The following is a 22900-nucleotide window of genomic DNA, read 5'->3' as shown; positions in this document are numbered from 1 at the left end:
CTCTAGAATTTCCCATTAAAATTTTTCACAGGAATGGCCGAACACCCTGTATACGATTTTAAATTAATAGTTTCACGGTATAAAATTTCAAATGAGAAAATACTTCGAACAAAAGTTGCATCATTTTCAAAGGGGCATACAGTTCAGTTTCCTATTACTTTGCGTTTCTATCAATATACGAAAATGATCTTCAATTTTTTAAAGGTTGCAAGTAAAATTCTATATGATCTAAGATCAATGATTTCACATGGTCTCGTTCAGAATTTAAAAGTTAACTAAATAACCTATATTTAGAAAAAGTTTACGGTTAAATTCGAGGCCCGGCGTTTCGTCCTTCGTCCAGTTTCCGGGCATGCGCCGAAATCCACGGTTTCGCCTTAAAAATTTGTCAATTGGGTGTGCAGCGACGATACCTTCGTTGGTCCCGCGTATATCACGATATCGTTCGCGATATTCGCGGAATGGAAACGGATCGGTCGCGCGCGCGGTTTCAACGGGCGGGCTTGTTTTTTAATCCGGGTCTCGCGATCCACCACAGTGGAGGAGCTTATGAAAGCCCTGGCGGGCTGAAACAAGCGAACGGAGCATTGTGTGGCTCTCTAACGCGCATCCACGGGCCATCGATCACGTGTACACGAACACGGGGAGCACAGCGATCGGGGCAGAAATTTACGACGTAACGCGAAAATCGTTTCGCAGTTTGTCAGGCGGCCAAGCCTTCCGGCAGTTCATGGGTTCACGTGCTCTCCCGGCATAAAATATGAACAGGCCGTATGTAAAGAGTCATCGGAGAACCCAACCGCTCGCGGCGTATTCGGCGTACAGTATACGTGCAAGCGTGCTTCCACCCTCGCGGTATGCCCGCCCCTCCCGGCTACTCGTAATGATCGATAAGTCTCTACTTATCGCGTTAAAGTCACGTTAATAACTTACGTTAACAAACCTTTCGTGCATCGGGCTGGATATTCATACGCCGCGTCGCGTCTACCACGATAATAACAGTAATCGAGCAGATGAGCGTTCAACTTGTGGACGATCCCGACTGATAGCGATGGAAAAAAGACCGGGATATAATGATAGTAATTGACCTGCCCCTTTTATGAAAACCGCTTCCCGTCGGCTGACGTGTCCGTTTCCATTTCAACGTTACATCCACCGATGTACCTTTCCGTAATAGGATGTATCACTGTCTGTGTCGCGTGTTAACAACGCGGATTTTTAATAAAATCCTCTAGGAGAAGGTTGTAAGGTCCAATATTGACCGTCGTGGACGCGTTTAACCGCGACTATCGCTCGCTAAATTAAGGGCACGTGTTCAGTTAGGGGTTAACAAGAATCGTGTTCTTTGGGAACTTTTTTTCTTGAAAGTTTCGACACCTTTTTTAACGTTCCTTTTCCCGAAAGAGTCGACTTTGTACTACTAATTGCTTTTTTTTTTTGTTTGAAAGTTTGCAAAAACGATTATGTTACAGCTACTCTCTAAGTAGGTTCCGGAAAAATAAGTATGAAACCATATCTATGGAAAATGTTTCCTTAGTTTCTTTAATTATTTGCACCCTCAAAAATGAATTAAGGAAATCGTTTTTATATTTGAATTCTTTTATGTTTATGTTGACAGTCTTCTTATGGAAACGAGCGTGTGAATAATAGAACAGCTCCGTCAATTAAGTTCTAAATGCTTCTAATTTTGATCTCTTATAACCAACTACATTCACAAGTTCTTATATAATTAGAAACAATTATGTTTTACAAACTTTTGCTTACATTTTATAAATCACTGTTATTCATTGAAACTTTGTATGTCATTTTGAACAACTTTATCTATACTCAAAGCTGTAGTGATAATAAGTATAATAATCTCCAAGATTATACATATGGTAGGATAGTATAAGCATCTACAGTGAAAAATATAGACCATATGGATTTAATTATATTTTAAAGAAAACGTAATGTGAAATATACATTACTACTTTCCACATATAAATATGTATAAAATCACACTTTGTTTCAGTAGGATCTAATTCTTGTGATAAGGTATAGCTTCTATATGAAAACATTTTGTACTGAATAGTTTACTTAAGAGTTATTCAAGGTAGTAAAATTGTGTGCTTCATACAATACATATATTATAATAATAACTTTAATATACATACAGGGTGTTGGGTCACCTCTCGGAAAAATTTTAATGGGAGATTCTAGAGGTCAAAATAAAACAAAAATCAAGAATACCAATTTGTTGATTGAGGCTCCGATAAAAAGTTATTAACGTTTAAAATTCCATACCAACCGGAAAATTTTTCGATGAAAAAAGAAAATTTCAAATCGTTCTGGAAAAAATATTTTTGGCTGTGGGGGTCAATTATAATCATTTTGGGTAAATAGACATACTCCCGATATCTTACGCACTTTCGAGAAAAAAATTCATTACCGAAAATATAATGTGACCAGAAATGTTTACTCAAAATTTCATGCGTATCTTTAAAACACCATAACTCCTGAATGGATTGGACGATCTTAATGTTTCGAAAAGCGAACAACGCGTATTTTGGCGAGGAATATGTGAAGATTCCAAAAATAATCAAAAAGTTATTTCTTGACCCCATAAAATGAGAAAAACCTAATAAAAATGGTCCAATTTTCAAACAGCCATAACTCCTACAATAGTGAACGTATCTCATTGAAATTTAGTAGAGAAGTAGAACTCATGGATACCTACAAAAAAGTATTAAACAACATTTCTGTACAGCGTCAAACAAATTTATTAAAAATGAAAAACGAATTTTTAAGAAAAATCGACAAGGAAGTAGTGCCTAATTTTTTCGGTGAAAAAAAAAATTCAAATCGTTTTGAAAAAATTATTTTCGGTTGTGTGGATGAATTGCAATTATTTTTGGTGAATAGACATGTCCCCGAAATCCTGCGCACTTTCGAGAAAAAAATTCTAGTGGGTAGCTAAATTTTTCGGCCAAATTAAAAAATTTGAAATCATTCTAAAAAAATTATTTTGGTTGCAGGGATCAATTACGGTCATTTTTGGTGAATACATATACAAAATGTTCAAAAGACAATCGAATTGTGTGTAATAAAATATTAGAAAATTTTGATGTTACAGTACTTTGAAGCAGTAGTTAGATTACGTTAGAATATGATCAATAAAACAAACAAAATCTTCTATTGCCGGTTATTGATATCTATTTTACCATTTTTAAATAAAACGTAATATAAAGACATGAAGTATTTTTTTTTCTTTCATATTTAACAACTTGTGTTTGTACCATTTTAATTTTATGTGTCCCCTAAATAATCGAAACTTTAATATTGTATATTAATAATAAACGCAAAATAATAAAAAAACTAATCTTCTTGTTCTTCTGAAAACCATACTACTTTTGTTTGAAATATTTTTTCATGCAACTAATACTTTATGAATTATTTGATGTCGTCATCAGGGCTTGAATTTAACTGTAAACTTTTATAAATATAAGTTATTCGGTAAACTTTTTAGGAATTGAGTTATTCACTATATCAAAAGAATATAATGAATTCCATTCGTGTCACTATATTTTTTCCGTTTTTGATATTCGGTCCATAATTTGATTATCATCGCGACACGACGAACATAAATAACATAGTAAAAATTCAATATAAAAAAAAATACTTCAAAGAGTAATAAATTTATCACTTTCAAATTACAGTTTACAAGAATAGTTATGAAATTAGAGATCCTTGTACAATAATTCTATTTCAAATTAAATCTACTTCCTTATAAGAAGATAAAATCTTCTATAACACTACTAAACATATCTGACCACTTGTAGTAATGTTTTCACAATACATCATTGAAATATTAAACATCGAGGAAGATCAAAGTATTTTATAATATAACTATACAACATAATATAACATAACTTTAACCAATTCGTTTTTCCTGAGAAACAGTTATTCCATAATTCGTAGAAGCAGAAAGGAGACATTTGTGCAACGACTACTACGGCAATATACCATGAAAAGATATACTTTTTTTGCGGTGTGTATAGTTCTTGCGATGCATCGTTGAAATTGCAGGATACCGAAAGGGGTACTCTACAATATAATTTAATAAAAAAAAAGTAAAAAAAACACACGCTCAGGGGTGAATACTCGTAACTTTCAAACTGTAGTTTGCAGAAGTAGTTACCAAATGCCTTTTCCAGTAGACTATAATAACTCAGCGCTGGTGCAGGCTATGCGCCAGATTAAAATTTCATCGCGTACGCAAGGGATGCCGGTTAGAGCATAGTTGCGGAAGATCGATGTTTCCATTCGTCAGAGAAAGTGTGCTAATGCACACTGACTCTTTACGTTTACAGTCGCGGGTGCAGCAGTCCGCGTGTATAGTAAATGGGCTACGCAACTTTATACATATTTATTCCCGGCTTTATTCGACTCGTTAAGCAGCGCTGACAAAAGTTACGCAAAGCGAGGGAAGTTCTGCGAAGTCCGCGGAACGTTTCTACGCAAAAGTGATCGATCTAACCGGCCGGTCGTTATCAACTTACATTAATTAGCTCTGCGTGCAAACATTTATGAGGAACTTCGCCCGCTAACAAGCTACGGAAAAAGCCATTAATATATTCTGAATATTTCATGCGAAACGCATTTTTCTTTCAACGAAAACGTTACTGTAATCGCGCCCTGAATAAAACACTGGCCTTACGAAGCGAGCTTGCAAAATTCATTCCCTGGAACGTCCGTTCGATTGCGTGCAGATATTTTCTTCTAGCATTAAAGGGGACAAGAAATCGAATATGCCTCTTCATCGGGAACGGCGGATAGTTACAAACGTACTCGCCTGACCGTTGACTCTAGATCGATATTCGAAGCACGCCTTACATAGCTCGACACTCATCCAGGTGAATGTCATACGCTAGCAGCGCAAGAAACCTATAATTTCCTCTAAATACCCGTCAGCGGAGGAACATCAAACGTTATTCCTTACATGGTGATCCGTCGAACCAACCGACAAAGTTTGTTTTTCTTCGGACCGCGAGGAAATTCTTCTCCGAACGATCATAGTCTTGCAACCGCTCTGGCGAACGTAAAAATGGCGGCCGTCTACGTGTCGCGCTGTTTGCAAAAACGGCGAGAAAATGCAGCCAAATGGAGTTTATCAAACTAATTGGTATCGTCTATATTGGGAGAGTTCCAAATTTTAAGAGCGAAATTCTATTAGCGCATTCTTTGGATCTAAACGAAGAGAAAAATGTGTATGTTGATGTTTAAAATCGTATTCAAAAGTTATGATACAAACATGAGATGGTGATATTTGAATAGACTGAACGTTATCTATCCTACTGTGAACCATGCCGTATGAAATAATGTTTATTCTAATTATTACTTTCGCACTTATCGCAGTGGTTTACGTATATGCGAATGCACATCATTGAAGTTCGAATATTTCTTGAATTAATAGTTTTTCAATATAAATTTGTTTATATTTCTTTATCCAGAATTACGAACTGGATCAATTTACGTTCTAGAAAACATATCGTTCTATTTAAAAAAGTTACTGTGACCTTTGCGTCTCCTTTACGAATGTAATTACGAAAACTAATTAAAAAATTCAAATTACGTCTTCCATGTAGTCGTTCAACTTTTGTTTGAAATATTTTTCACTGAAATTATTATCAATGGCGTAATTTAAGTAGCAAGAGACAAAAAAAAGGAATATAATAAAATAAATTAAAATAAAATATAAAAACCATAAGAAAGAATCTTTATCATTTTTCATTTAAAATGTGTAGAATAGCTAAAACCAGTTTATATATACATATTTATTATTATTATATATACACATTTTAAATGAAAAATAATAAAGATTCTTCTTATATATTTCTGAATAAATAAATAAATAATTTTCTGTATGGATGATGTTATTATCAGTCACCTTTATTATTCTGTAAATACTAATGAAAGAGCCAATAATTTGTAATCGTAAAATAATACATGGAATATAAAAATAATACGGTAAATATTATAAAAACCACGTAAAATGTCTGAGATTTGTTGTGTTTGAAAAGCTTATGCAATGTTACCTTTCTAACTGTCGTCGCTTCTGCATCTTTGGTTGTCGTGTAATTATGTTAGACTGAATGATTGTATTCACTTTCATTGTTTCACAACGTAGACTCTAGCGAACTGAAGGACGAGCGAGTTGGGAACAGGTAAGAATGACTAAATTCTGAAATGTTTACCTCCCTCTCTATTCGTTACGGATTGGCCTGAGTCCTACGACGCTCGACAGTTACGAATATACTACAAGAAATACTACAAATTTTTGTCTGTAATAAAACTTTTATAGATTTAATATAAAGTGTTTATAGCAATGATAGCAATCTTCATTGTGTTTTTGTAATCTTCTTTGATAATTTTTCGGTAAAGAACTGTACAACCTCTTTTTCACGGAATACTTTACACGTGTTTATTGATACTTATGACTAATTTCACAGAATTTTGCAAATATCTTGGAAAAACATGTTTAGAATGTCAAGTTCTATAATATATTTGAAAATCATCGAAATCAGTGAGGTGGCCTCTATTCCGAATAATTGTCAATTTTTATAAAAATATGACAATGTTCTTGAAAAACCATGACTTACACCACTATCAAAGTGAGCATAAAAATAATAATTTTATTGCTTATTCCAACTTGGCAAAAATTCTTCCATGATAATGAAATATAATTGACATGTCACAATGCTAAATAAAAATCTCAATTTTGTTGTAAATCACTTAGGTCACTTTTATAATAATCAACTCATTTAATTCTGGATTTCTACCGATATTTGTATTTTTATCTAATTTTTAAGTTCAAACTGTACCTGACTGAGACCAGTTATTTGGGATTCTGACCACGTTTGGGCGTGGATGATCTTCGTGCAGAAGTTCCTCAGAAACAGTCAATAATTAAGACCAGAGCGACACCCATAATTTACCACAATTACGAGTTTAATACGATCGTTCGTCGTCGCGACACCCATTTCAAATAAGCTCGAGGTCCCCAGGCGTAACTTCTGAAATATTCACTGTACGCCATTTTATGGCCGTGTCTGGAATTCGTTCATCGAACAGCATAAAAATCGCAGACTACGCATCCGCGCCAGGAATCTCGTTAATTCATATACCTCCGACACGCGACGCTCTTTTTTACGATTCGGATTTATAGGAGACGCGCCTGGAATGTTTCTCTCGAGCGTCTCTTGTTTGCGAGCTGCATGATTACGTCGATCTAGCGTATCCCGCGCTTTCGTTGCCACTTTCTCGCCAGGGTGTCGTGCAAATTTCGGAAATGAAACGCGTTGTCCATTAAAGCGGAACGGTATAATCTCGAATTTTACGAGCCACCGACATCATACATTTTTCCCCCCTCGTAACGGACGTCCACGGAACGAGCCATACACCGTGATCTGGAGCAGCGTTTCTCAACCTACGGGACGCGTTAAATTTTAATGGACTGCGAATTGATAGTTGCTTGAAGCTGCGGTTTCCGCAACCGAACGACTATCTTAAACTGCTGAAAACAGTCGAAACACATTCGAGACGCTTGAAACGATTGAAACACTTTCGAGTTGCCCAAGCCTTTCCTCAATTTTATGATCAGTAGAAATGTTCAACTTACGAATCACGGTCTGGAGTTCATTTTAAAAATCAGCTTGTTTCGGTTTTTAAATGTCATCTTTCACCCTTCGCTGAGCTCTAAGGAAAATCCCCTCAGTTTGGAGGGATATAAATGTTCAACTTACGAATCATGTCTGGGGTTCATTTTACAAATCAGCTTGTTTCCTTTTTCAAATGTCTTTCACTGTTCACTGAGCTCTAAGGAGAATCCCCTCAGGTGGGATGAATATTAATGTTCAACTTATGAATTATGTCTGGAATTCATTTTAAAAATCAGCTTATATCGTTTTTCAAATGTCATCGTTCACTCATCTGACCTGGGTTCTAAGGGGAATCCCCTCAGGTAGGAGGGATATAAATGTTCAATTTACGAATTACGTCTGGGGTTCATTTTAAGAATCATTACTCTATACTGCAGTACCTGCGATGTACTTATATTTATTGAATATTGTATTTTGTATTTAACTGAGATACGATGATGTTAAGTAAATTTCTAATTTTTCTAAGTATTTAATAATGAGTAAACAAAGAATTTTAATTATAATTATCAAGAAAAATATATTAATTCTGGTTTCACCTTCATAAAAGAAATTGAAGTAGATTTTTCACAATGTGCTATCTGTGGAACTGTGCTAACTGCTGATTTAGAATTAATAAAGTATCAGGACATTTGGAAACAAATCATGGCCAATATAAAGATAAACATACAGATTTATTTTTAAGAAGATACGGTCAATTAAAAACAAATAGAGTCAACCTGATAAAATTTGTTTCACCAGTAAATGATTTAAATTTGACAATGCAAGGAAATCAGACCAATCTTTTTATTAATGTAGGAGATTTGTACTGAAGATTTGTGCCGCGCAGTAGTTTTGTTAAATGTTAATTTATGTGCAAAAGGGTTGAAGGGGGGAAAGAAACGAATGGTTGTGAAGAATAGACGCGATTTCTATATAATATTAATTTGTGTCGATAATTATTAGTTTGTGCAAAAAAATTGTGTGCTCTGTGTGTTTTGAATTCGGTTGTGTAATTATATTGTTTGTATATTTGTTTCAAATACAATTTTCTTCTTTAAATCCTACATTAACTATAATTAGAAAATAGAAACTTTTATTTAAAAGCTTGATTTTTGATTAAACAAAGTTGAAAGAATACGTTTCCATCATTCTTACAAATGGTTGAAACCATCATCATAACTCAGGAGGAAATTTAGAGTATACCTCAAGTTATACAAAAAGAAATTATCGAAAAGAAACAACGTTCTTCGGTATCCTACCGATCCACTTTTCCTTCGACATCTCCTTCTTTCTTGAATCTTCTTCAATATTTCCCACGAAACCAGCCCTTGCTCCACCTGATGGTAACGTTTAACGAGACAAAAAAGAAAAAGAGGAAACACTCCCGTAACATTTGATGTAGCAATCCGAGCAAGCAGGTGGTACAAATCGACGGCATTGACCGCAGGGCCACTGGCCAATTATTTGTGACGACTTATGCGTCTTCGGAGGACGTCGCGCGCACGCGTGATTGCACGCACGACGCGTGCTTCGGCTTCCTGGAACCGGTTCCGTCAAAAGGTACTCGCGGCGGAGCTCGAGGAAGAGGATACTGCAAGAAAGGGGGCGTTTAAAAAGGTACTCGTGTCCCCTCCCCTCCAGGCGTCCTACCAATGAGAAAAACATAAAATTCTAGATCAGCGTTTCTCAAGCTTTGTACCGTGTGATCCAACACATTTGTTTGAAATAATACGACGGTCAAAATGTTCATAAATGTAAAGATTTTAGCTGATCAACTGAAATCGTTGCATATTACGTAAATAAATGCAAGTATACAATCATTTATATTCAGTCATCGATATTGACCATCGTTTTCTATGACTTTTCCCATTTATCAGATTCCTGACTTCATCCTAAAAAGATTTCAGATTATTATTTAAAAAACTTATTTGATGCTGATTTTGTATATTTATTATTATTGAAATTATTGCCAGTTATGAAATATTCCAGTGATAGAAATACATAAGTGGCAAGGGGGCGTTGTAAAATATACTCGTGCCCCCTCCCCTCAAGGCTTCCTACCAATGAGAAAAACATAAAATTCTAGATCAGCGTTTCTCAAGCTTTCTACCGTGTGGTCCAACACATTTGCTTGAAATAGTATGGTTGTCAAAATGTTCATAAATGTAAAGATTTTAGCTGATCAACTGAAATCGTTGCATATTATGTAAATAAATGCAAGTATACAATCATTTATATTCAGTCATCGATATTGACCATGGTTTTCTATGACTTTTTCCATTTATCAGATTCCTGACTTCATTCTAAAAAAATTTCAGATTTTTAATTAAAAAACTTATTTGATGCTGATTTTATATATTTACTATTGCTGAAATTATTGCCAGTTATGAAATAGTGCAGGAGAGTATGGTGAAATATGGTACAAATTTCCAATTAAAATTTATAATTTTTTTCCACTGTCATCCACTGCAGTGTGTGCCCTAGCGTTATCGCGATGGAATATGATTCCTTTGCGAATCACTAATGATGATCTGATTTTTATATAAAAGATCAAAGTGAACGATGCCTCTGATATTTTCGAGGATCCTTTCGAGGGACCAGGTGATTGACGTTTGAGTCTACAACTATAATATAAAACCTACTTTCCATTACCAGTAATAATCCGATCGAAAAATAAAGGATTGCTTTGCCGATCTCACAGTGAACCATAAATGTTCATACGCTGGATACGATTCCAAGTTTCAAGTTTCTTCCTGTGTTATTGAAAATGTCGATGTACAGTAATGACTCTTAAATTGAATTCCAGACGTGATTCGTAAGTTGAACACTTGTTTGCGGTATGCCATCATATCAGTTATTTCATATTTTGGTCCCAATAAGAGTTACAAGCCGGTAGTACACTAATGATTCTTAAAATGAACACCAGACGTGATTTATAAATTGAACATTTATATCTCACCCAACTGGGGGAATTCCCCTTAGAGCCCACTGAAGAGTGAAATACAACATTTGAAAAACGATACAAACGGATTTTTAAAATGAATACCAGTCGTGATTCGTAAATTGAACATTTATATCCCTTTCAACTGGGGGATCTCCCTTGGAATCAGTGAAGCGCAAAAGACGATATTTAAAAAACGATTTCACCTTCACTGTACGAAAAAAGAACATGCCAATCCCAAAGCGATGTTCATTTTAAGAATCATTACTGCACTACTATTACTACATAATCTTTCTGCTATTTCTTTAGTAGTTGGTCTACCAGATCTTGATTCATAAGAAAGGTTGAAGTCTCCATTTAAGAATTTTGTCATCATACAATCCATAAATCTTTTTAATAATTGTAAAATATTATGAATGTAATTTTTGTTAATTCTAAAAAATTACACGAAGATAGACTAAGTGCAAATATAATACGTTTTGACATTATATTATTATTTCATAATTATATTGTGACATTTGAATAAAGCTCTAAACAACACATATTTACATAACATTTTTCCTTAATTAGACCCAAAGAATACGCTTAGAAGGACGTTGATACGCCATTGTATTATCATTGACTCCTCGCAACTATCGCAATTACGAGTAACGAATGATAATAGAAAAAAAGCCTTTGGCGACGATTTCATTCGATGAAAGGCTATCTTCGGGCCACGTCAATTTATTCAAAGACGATTTCAACGTTTTCGAGTCTTGCTAAAACATTTTCAAGGGGATTCTAAAAGGTTCTCATCCCATTTTCCAATGGCGGGAGATGTCCGTTGTCCTATCCGCAACGCAATCTTTTCACCTGTGATATAATCTGGGATAACGCGTTCAATGTGAAGGGGAGGGGGTTGGAATGAACGCAGAAGAACTCGTTTACCCCATAACCCCGTCAAGTCGCAGGTATTCGCACGAGGCACGGGAAAATCGATATGGCCGCTCAACGTCGACGATGCCGTGTCGTGTCGTTGTATACGAACGGCCTGTTTCATGGGCCTTCACCCTCGCCCACGGGCAAATACGACATTAGATAATCAGGTGATACCGATATATCGTTATCGAGTGGCAGTATTATTTCATAGCGTCATGAGAAACGGCGCTCAGGCACGTACAATGTGCGTCATTGACGATAGAGGCTACCACCATTCCCATTTTGCGAAGTGCTTCCCAAGCGTCGAGGCGGTAATAATCCCTGCGGTATCTCGAGTACAAATAATACGCGTTGAAATTAGAGAAGTTTATGGTAACGCGCCAGGGAGAACATCGCTGCAGCATTGTTGACCGCGCTTTGCGCGTTGCTGGAAAGTATTGCTCGCGCTTACCGGGGGATTCATTTCCCATTAATGTTCAAAACGACGCAAAGAGACGCGCGATTTACACTTTGACTTCTCATACACAAATTCAGATGTTGAAAGAAACTAAAGAATAAGATTTATGAATTTTAGCAGGGTTACGAAAAATAATTACCGAAACTGAAGATGGGCAATCGAACAATAACAAGAACCATCGTTCTTGTTAGTTTTTGATATCTCCGTCAAAAAAATACCTGGACGTGGTTTCACGAAGCCCCGTTTTGTGCAATGTACAGTAAATCACGAAAATATTAATAATAATCCGATACAGAATTTGTGGAACGAATTAGGTCGCAGAGTAAAAAATAACACCTATGAATTACAAAAATGAGCTTAAAAGAAATTTCAAGCAGAATGTAAACATACAAGTCTTGATAAAAAAAAAAAAACAAAAATGGTTTTTTCTATGTCCAAACGTTTAATACTTTGAGTGCCACGTCACCCATACATGTATGAAGATTTATCACTATGGAGCTAGAAAAATTAATTCCCAAATTGAGATGAAAATAAAGGATAAGATTTATGAATTTTACAAAAATAAGGAACAAATTTTAGGTTATGTAGTTTACAAAGGTCTAAAACCGAAAATTTAGTCTTGCAGAATATTATAGCGAATGCGTTAAACTGTTTGGAAGATGGGTGATATTCATGGTCCGGAAAAACTAGTCGGTTATTGTTACGTTTAAAGGAGCATGACATTTTTCACTTGCGCGTGGACGCTAATTTAGACAGCTCCAAAGCGATAGCGGTTGGACGCTTAACCCCTCGACGTACGATTTAATTACAAGTAATTTTTCAAACAGTTACTATTTGATTTTGTTTAAATTTGTTCATCCATACCGTGATTGCCAAAAAGAATTGATTTACGAGTACCTCACGAATGTGAAAATGTGTTGATTATAATATGTGAGACTTTATGACGAGTTAATTCTTTTCAACTATGACAAATAATTCGCAATGAATGGAGAAGATCTTGAAAAGAAATTCAACGTTTGATTCTTTATAAAAATTTAGAAATACTCTAGATACATCGACTCTCGTAGAACGAGATGAAAGTGATGACAAATGCAATGTGTGGCGACACTTCCCGTATTCGCCACCAGAGGTCTACGCTCTTTGTCTTTCTCGCAAATACTTGACCGACTGCTTGAAATTAATCACTTTTTACACAAAACTATGGCCATTACTGTATCTTAACGATTGAGTTCAGGAAATGAGATTTTAATTTTTTCATATAGCCGTTCATTACAAACTCCAGTTAATAATCTATAAAATGTTTTAATACGTTCGTTATTTACATTGCCGTTAATATTAAATATTAAAGATTGGCCTGTTGGAATATTGTTGTTTTTCAGAGTCGACGTTCCGGTTTTTTGTTTCGAATAATATACGCGTACACACATATCGCAATCGTAGAGTTGAGTCGTATATCAAGGAAAAGCGAAAGTTCCTTTTTATTGGAGAAAAATTTTTCGCCGACTACAATTTATTTGATGGCCCAAAACTGTCGTAGTTCCATAACATTGAAAAATCGCGCATACGTTGAAATATATTGAAATATTTTTAAACGGAGAAGTCACAGCTCGAAAACGATCAAATATCCTCCGATACCTGGCTGTCGATAATCGATACATTTTATTAATACAATCAATCGTGTTGCATTCGCAAAACACGGCGGAGTTCTCTCCCATTTATAAACGAGAAGTTTCTTGTTGAAAATATGTTTTCTAATCTCGCATACGTCAAACAACGTTTCTGAATGATAACAAATGTAATTTTTGGTATCCCATTGACGTCGCTATGATGAATATAATGTTCCCAACATTTTTATCTATGGTAACGAAATAAAACACTAAATAAATTAAATTTATACATTTTCATGACGAGAAAAAGATACTTTTGATTTGCAGAAACAACATCTAAAAATTGCCTTCGCATTGTTAGTCGTTGCTATTAAAAGCTGTTCTAAGAGTACAAAGGGTTTATTGTCAAATTAACAAAGGAGAATGAATAAAAATGTAACAAATCAAGGAAGATTGAAATCTTTCAACAAAAATAGTCAAAAAACAGAGTTTATAACGCAATCTTTGGCATATAATTCTTTGAAAAAATTTTCACTATACAGGGTGTTCGGCCACCCTTGGGAAAAATTTTAATGGGGAATTCTGGAGGCCAAAATACGACGAAAATCAAGAATACCAATTTGTTGATGAAGGCTTCGTTAAATTGTTATTAACGTTTAAAGTTCCGACAGTACTGAATTTGTTTCTCGAAAATGAGCAAGATTTCGGGGACATGTCTATTCACTAAAAATGATTGTAATTGTCCCCCGCAACCGAAAATAATTTTTTCAGAATTAATTAAAAATTTTTTTTTCGCCGAAAAATTTAGGCACCCCCTGTCGATTTTTCTTAAAAATTCGTTTTTCATTTTTAGTAATTTTGTTTGACGCCCTACAGAAAAGTTGTCTAATACTTTTTTGTAGGTACCCATGAGTTCTATTTCAGAAAAAAGTTTCATTGAAATATATTCACAATTGTAGGAGTTATGGCTGTTTGAAAATTGGACCATTTTTATGGGGTTTTTCTCATTTTACAGGGTCAAGGACCAACTTTTCGAACATTTTTACGATTTGTACATATTCTCCATCAAAATACGCGTAGTTTGTTTTTTTGAACATTAAAATCGTCCAATCTGTTCAGAAGTTATGACGTTCTAAAGATTCACATGAAAATTCAGGCAGACATTTTTGGCCAGAAATTATGTTTTCGGTAAGGAATTTTTTTCTCGAAACTGAGTAGGATTTCGGGGATATGTCTGTTGACCAAAAATGCTTGCAATTGACCTTTGTAATTAAAAATAATTTTTCCAAGACGATTCGAAAGTCTTTTTTCACCCAAAACTTTCAGCACTTACTCGAATTTTTTCTCGAAAGTGGGTAGGATTTCGGAAATATGTGTATTCACCAAAAATGATTGTAATTGACCCCTGCAACCGAAAATAATTTTTCCAGAACGATTTGAAATTTTTGAATTTAATTGTTAATAACTTTTTAACGAAGCCTCCATCAACAAATTGGTATTCTTGATTTTCGTCTTATTTTCGCCTCTAGAATCCTCTATTAAAATTTTTCCCAGAGGTGGCCGAACACCCTGTATGTCATATTGTATACACTAATTTAGAAAATGAACCTGATAACAAAAACATATATTGATTAATATGTTTATAAACAGAAAATGAAGAAAAATGCACATTTAATGGACACCTACGTTTCCAATGGATTGTAGAATAATGAATTCAACTTATTTCAAGCTGATCGAACTACTTTGATTCTGCTACCTACACGGTGACCTCTATCGAACAATGGAAGCTCAGAGTCTTGGCGACATCCGAAACACAGTTTTAGAAATCGCGTTAAAAATAATTCTTGAAACAATTTGTTTTGTACGCAATCAACGGTAATCGTTTCCGCGTTCCGTTATTGAAATACTACTGTCCGTGCCGTGTTAATGGAATTATAGATTCTCGCGATTACGCGCGTTGTTGCGGTATCATGGGAACGATGATGGAATTATGTGGGTTAACACAATCCACGTTGGAGGTTAGGAAGAAATTTACAAGCCTTCACGCACGTGCGCGCATAAACGGTGGATATATGATCGCAGGAGTCTCTACGGTGGCCACAATATTCCCCCATGGTAACTCGATAATGTATTATGGATACGTGAAATTCGAAGAGAATCTCACCGGCCGCCACAGCCGGAAAATACAAAGTGTTTGGCCAGCGAGTATCCGCGTGGAAGAGATGGTTTCACGCCTCGTCTATGCTCTCCTTCCCACGGCCGTTCCGATGGCCCTGGACCCTTTATTCGGTTCCATTCTATCGGATCCGAATGAAATTAATTTACTTTTCGCCAAACGTGTCGACAAAGCGATGCATTCTCCGATCGACGTTGCTCGTTTCGGCTTCCTACCAACCGTTTCCACGATGAATCCCTTCAAGACTTACGGTTACTTTTAGAATTTTATCTGGGACAGCAAGAATACATTAACATAAGTAGCAGTTCAGTTTTTCCAACGTTTAACCAAAAAACAGAGTATCTCCCAAAGGAACGACTGGGATTCCATTAAGCTTTTGCAAGTTACAAGTATTAAGCGCAGTTACTTGATAATTTTAGTGATAGGAGTTATGCGACACCGCCAGCATTCGACAACAGAGGGCTACGGTCAATCTTTCTCACAAGTGCTAGCGTGCCTGTCTATTCCTGTATACAGAGTGTTCGGCCACCCCTAGGAAAAATTTTAATGGGAGATTCTAGAAGCCAAAATAAGACGAAAATCAAGAGTACCAATTTGTTGATGGAGACTTTGTTAACAAGTTATTGACGTTTAAAGTTCCGCCCGCACTGAATTTTTTTCTAGAAAGTGGGTAGGATTTCGGGGGTAGGTCTATCCACTAAAAATGATTATAATTAACCCCTGCAATCAAAAATAATTTTTCCAGAACGATTTGAAATTTTTTAATTTAATTTTTTAATAACTTTTTAACGAAGCGTCAATCAAGAAATTGATATTGTTGTTTGTCGTCTTATTTTGGCCTGCAGAATCTCTCATTACAATTTTTTCTAGGGGTGGCCGAACACTCTGCATACTTGCTTTCTTCATACAGCAAGCCGCCACAAAACAATATTAAAGTTAAATACTTCTTGATGTGTTACAAATAATACGCATTACGGAAGTCGCAAATGTTGTGACGTTTTCATGCCTCGTAAATTGCAAAACCTAATGAAATCGATTCTATTTAATCGCACATTTCCGTAAGCTTGTAGTTTATACTCGACCGAATTTATAAATCTGATACAGTAAAAATGAACTTCAGTCGTTATAAATATCTTTAATTAACGATCGCGCGGATGATTACAAATAATCCAATTACGAAGTCGCTGAACTTTGTCAAACGATTAAAGATCGCAGCGAGACGCCAAGGTGAACAGAATAGACGTGAACAATGAAAATAAAAAAAGTGCTGAGAAAAAGGGGATAGCGTGAGATAGGGTGCAATAGGGGTGAAAATATCGAAGAGCAGAAAGAAAAAAAGGGGAAGAAAAAGCAAAGGATATAAGATACCCGCCGTGAAACGATAATTCGATTAGCGACGAATTAAATTGCTACTCCGGCCGATATGTGTTATCCATTAATGGTATGTGCACGTAATACTGTCTACAAAGGATGCCCCTATATAATTCGCGATCGCTCTTCCTTTTAATAATATCGCGGTACACGGTATCCCTTTCATGGTCGTCGACGACGCTGCAAAAAATTATTTGAAAACTCAGCGACCGGCAGGGTAATCGTAAACTCGATGCATTACACGCAGACCATAATTAAATGTCGAGCAACTCATCACTGATGGACACGCCTAACTTGATTCACTGCCATAACTTCATTAATAATTTACGTCCCTTTCAGCCTGTTCCGCTCTCCTTTGCCCCGGGAGTAATTGTAGTTCAAAAGATTTTTCAACAGCGTTCGATGATGCAACCTGGTTCTGCTATCCAATGGAAAGAGTTCAACAACATCTGGAGTGTCGTCGTTCGACTAAATCTCTCACTTTTAAAGCAATTATGTCTAGCAATGGCATTCGAAGACTCGCCGTATTTTGACTAATTTTCTTTCCACTTTGTCGAGAAATAAATTTTGAAGTGTTATAACTCTTTCACAAAATATGTTATGTTCTCCAGAAATGAATTAAAATAATCATTATTATAACAGCAACATCATATCAGTATATTTAATTGTTTAAAATAACAAATAATTAAAAAACTCTAACAAAGAACAGCCTTCTAATAAACTATAATTCATCTCCAAACATCGGTATTTCAGTATTTCAGAAAATTCTTTGAAATACGTCAAAAAATCACTAAAGACTACGTGTCCAAGTTTCAGCCATATTAAAAATTTCAATGCCACGCAATTTCGCACCGCGTCCCGAAAGACTTTAAAATCGAAGATCAAATTTAATACGGTAAAAATTCACCATAAAATTGTTCCCTGGTAAAATATTATCACTTACCAAGATCCGTGGATGTTCGATTTTCCATCTCCGTTCTAAATTGTGCCACGAACTTTAAAAGCTTCGGGACCGCCGTACCGGTCTAAATGATAAGAAATCTTTCCGTTTCTTTTTCCGTACCTACGTCCCTGTGGGCGCGAGTTCTGATCGATCGGAAGAATCCGAAAACCTAGGGCATCGATATCTCGATAACATGGTTCGTTGATGCAGTGACTCGTAGAAAGCGAGCGGAGTCAAAAGTCAAAGGCGTCGGACATCGATCATAGTTTTCGCGCGATTTACCCCGAACGTTTGGCGGTGCCGTGTCAGGATGTCGTCATCCGTCCTTTTCTTTTTCCTCCTTCGCTCGATATCCACCATGGTCTTTACCGTGGCCCAAAGACCGCGTTTCCTGCTCACTCGTCACCCAACAACATCTGCTACGCTTTGGGACCTCTTCCGAACGATGACAACTCGCGGCCACCCGTGGGATCGATTAGTTTTCTCTCGTAGAGGTCCGTACGTTGCTGTTGGTGCTCGGTTTTCGCGACAAAAACACTGGAGAAATCTCATGGAGTTCGTCTCACCAGGGTCTGTCGCGGCAAAAGAAACACGACGACATTATACCGGTTACGGTCTCCTCCGGAGGAATCCAGAAGGAGTATCTTTCGGTTCGGACGTTTCCCTCGGGTGTGCCCAACAGCTCCCACCATCCGGAAGTCTCGTGTTTCTTCTGTGTTTGCCCAAGTGTGCGTGACGTTGGAATTGTTTTGCCACCTTTTCGTGAAACCCTCCGGACTTTAATGCGCCTCGCGTTCAGTGTGTCTTTGGTAAATGGACACCGCCCGGCGTACTGTTCTCTTCTAATACCTTGATGGCTCGTAGCCTCCTAGCCGATATTTCTTCTTAATGCACCGAACGGCCATTCTATCCAATAGGGTACATTCGGTTTCGACGCTTATAAGTACTGTAAACACCCGTTCCATTTGACTTTAAAACGATCATGCTTGCTGATTACAATTGCTTCTTTTACCATTGTAAGTAGAGCTTAGACTATTCAAATATACACTAACTCACAAAATTATTGTCAAAGGTGTATATCTAAAAAATATGGCGTCAATTAAATAGTTTCAAAAGAGTACTTGTTACTGTTTTTACTTTAAGACGATCATGCTTGCTGATTACAATTGCTTCTTTTAGCATTGTAAGTAGAGCTAAGACTATTCAAATATGCATTAATAAAATTATTGTCAGAGGTGTATATCTAAAAAATATGGCGTCAATTAAATAGTTTCGAAAGAGTACTTGTTACTGTTTTTACTTTAAGACGATCATGCTTGCTGATTACAATTGCTTCTTTTAGCATTGTAAGTAGAGCTAAGACTATTCAAATATGCATTAACAAAATTATTGTCAGAGTTGTATATTTAAAAAAGATGGCATCAAGTAAATAATTTGATAGAGAATATGTGATTCATGGTCTCAACGAAAATAAATAATATTTTCTGCAAACAAACAAAAGTAACAATCTATAACATGTGCTTTTTCGATCTCAAAACAAAATTGTTGGCACACTTGGTAAATTTATTTTATAGTACTTTGTTAACTTTTCTGCTTAATTTCCTATGCTCATCTTTTTTTATATAAGTGGATCTCAATAGGTCCTATGTAGACCTGTTACTGCGAATAATGACTCAGGCCGTCGAGGTTTGTTTGATCACTTCCATTCCAAACCGTATTTTATGGTTTTCACTTTCATTTTCAAGAACTTGGTCACTTTTTTTAGCACCTTTCGGCTTTCTACTTTCCTTTAAACCTCTCCCATCTTCCCTAAACCAGAGTACTCTGCGACCAATTACAACTTAAGGACAAACACGAGTTTTGTTCGAAGCTGATAATTTCTAACTCGAGTCGTTCACAGGGAAACATTTTAAATTCACGATTAGCCAACAAACAAACAGCAATCAACGAGAATCTGTTTCATTTTCATTTAACAACTATCCCGGTATTAATTGATAACGAAGCACGTAAAAGAGGATTTTTGACGTTCGTTTCAGGGAAGGGACGGCTCTACCCAGCCTACAGTTTAAGCGGCAGCGAGGGTGAGGAAAATTCGTTAAGCCTACGTGGCCGGACTTCCGCCTACCCTCAAAATAATCACCAGACCACGCAATCACACCTCAATCACTACAACTCCAGTCAGCATAAACAACGTGCCTACCAGCAGCAACAACAACATCCGTTGTATCATATGCCCAGCACTGGCGCTGGCCTGAGTGACACACCAACCTCTGGTAACGCGTCCGACGAAACTCTCACCGACAGTGACCTAATCACCGTTGCTCGTGACTCTGCTCTGCTCGTTCATAACGGTGAGTAGAAACATTACGACCGATCTGTTACTCCAATTCTTGCCATTATGGTTGTCGATTCGATTGGAAACTTCCAGAAACAGAGAAAAGAGTCGCATATATTTTTAAAAAATTGTTTTCAATCCACTCAAGAAGAAATGTATGCACAACTATGCTATAATTAAATCAAATTTATTAAAAAAAAGAACAAGCAAAATTTAAAAAATTTAATTTAATTAATTAAATAAAATTCTTTACTTTTAAATCCTATTTCACTAAAATTAAGGATTTTCTAAAAATATGACAAAAACGAATACGTTTGTTGATGATAGCATTTTATTACAAAACATTCTCGACTCTATTCTTTGACACACTTTCAATATAAAAAATGTTTGTTAAACATCTATTTGATCTATTTTCTATAGATATTAGTTTCTCTTTAGTATTTAAATGTATATTTTACATTGATTCTCACCTATTTATTCTTAATTCTTTCCTACAACTCGAGACAAAAATATTTTACAATAAAATGCTTGAAACGATCAATAACTTAAGAAATTTTTATAATATTTTATCAATCTTTAGAACTTTATTTACTACGCAGTTGTTACCATTTTTATCTACCTAGTTTTGCTTGAACCATGTATATCTAGGTATATCGTTTATAATGATTAATAGTTGTAATTTTTAATCATTTATTACAATTTTAATTTAATTGTAATATCTTGGTCCTTTTCACTTCGCTTCAGATTTTCCACGCCTCGATTATTTTCGACTACGAAACGTAAATGTGTACACACCGAGAAATTATAACAACACCGGAGATTATGAAAAACATTATTTTAATTTTGAATGGTACACTGAGCTTCTACAAACATTTGTTGTGAAACAGGCGAGCGTAAAATCGTTTCTTTAGACAGAAATTTTAAAAGCATTGAAAAGAGTCAGGATATTTTACGTACATATAAACAGGATTATGAATAATACTATAAATAGGACTATTAATAATATAATCTCGATGAATTATATTTTAAAACTAAAAGCTTTCCATCAAAAGCCTCCATGCTTTGGTAGACAATTACAACAATCTGAGATCAAAAACTGAGCAAAAAGAATTGAGTACGATCCAAACAGTGATATATGAAAATATAAGAAATGTAAAGAAGCATTGCAAGGCCTTGAAATAATTAATATTCTTGAAAGCTCTATAAAGCATATTCAGTTTTGCTCGTCACTGTAGTCTCGATGAAAGGACTGGATCGTGTTTGGACGGAGTTTGTGTACCAGTGGCCCACAATGCGACTCAAGTGTCTCCCTTTGAACGATCAGTCTCGAATCGAAGCTGAAGGCACAATCGATAATAGTTTCTCATAATGAAGGAACAACTTCTTCGATGATAATCTGAGAGAAACGGAGGACCGGTTGCTATGGCGGAGTTGGTCATTCGCAATAACGTGAAATCGTGTCCCTACATTACTCAAACATGATCGATGGCTTTTGCCGCGATGAGGTGTGAGGCCACACACGGGGTTTGTCGGAGACGGAGGTTATCGGCACACCAGCTTGTCAGGGATGACGTATCGCTCCAAAGGTATACACCGTGGTTCGTAGCCCGTCCACCCCAACCTGTGCCACCTTCGTCTAGCATAGCACCTGGAAACTCTCTAGGTTCGGACAAGTCTTTACTGAACGAGCCGGACACTTGCGCGTGATAGGTATTTATCACCCGAAGGTGACACAACACGAGTCAATCAAGCCATTTAACGTTAAACTTGCGCGACAACTTCGTCCTCGCGTGGTTCGGCGCACGGGAACGGAGCGGAACAATAAAATGGAACGGTCTACTGGGAGAAAATGGCGGCGCTCTTAACGAAGATTGATAGCCCGTCGATGAGAATGTTCTCGAACGTAATCTTTTCGACAAGATTCGCGTGGATTCTGTGCTAAATTGTTTATGCGTACGTAGTGACAACGCCATGTATCATGCGAGATCGTGTACTGGAAAGTAGCTGCTACATTAACCTCCAACCGGTGATCTTTCTAGTAACACTAATGGCGTCGTAAAGTCGTTCTGACGTATTAAGTTTGCTTATAAATTCGTACAGGTTTCATTTTATATTGAATATCGAATATATATTATGCTTTTGTTCTCATCTTTTGGATTATTGCGAAGCTTTCAAGTTTAACAATTCTGAATATCTCCACTATATTTTATTGTATGAATTACGTAGTTAGGCTGCATAAAATATTTATGAAGGTTATATTGCTGACAAAGTAACACAGAAATAAACGGGAACGTGTGGAGGCTCTGCTTTGTAAAGATTCGTAAAAAGGTACATTGCTCCGTCATTTTAAAACAAGTGTAGAAACTTGGAATATGTAATTTAGAAATTGTAATCAAAATCAGTGGATAACTGAAAAATATTCTTTATGTATAATATTGTTGTATTTTTCAAGTACAATTTTTTACCAGAAATTAAA

General features: G+C 36.1%; 1 protein-coding gene across 1 annotated transcript in view; it reads left to right on the top strand.

Annotated features, from left to right (window-relative positions):
- LOC143347197 (uncharacterized) overlaps positions 1-22131 on the top strand; it is a 636562-nt gene extending 614431 nt beyond the window's left edge. The window contains exons 4-6 of the mRNA XM_076776191.1: positions 20126-20440; positions 21169-21274; positions 22011-22131. Coding sequence (XP_076632306.1) covers positions 20126-20440; positions 21169-21274; positions 22011-22131 — 542 coding nt within the window. The remainder of the gene's footprint in view (positions 1-20125; positions 20441-21168; positions 21275-22010) is intronic.
- Positions 22132-22900: the final 769 nt, after the last annotated feature.

This window comes from Colletes latitarsis, chromosome 10, assembly GCF_051014445.1.
Source record: "Colletes latitarsis isolate SP2378_abdomen chromosome 10, iyColLati1, whole genome shotgun sequence".
Taxonomy (NCBI): domain Eukaryota; kingdom Metazoa; phylum Arthropoda; class Insecta; order Hymenoptera; family Colletidae; genus Colletes; species Colletes latitarsis.
The sequence above is the reverse complement of the archived record's forward strand: the minus strand, read 5'-3'. Positions and strand labels throughout refer to the sequence as shown.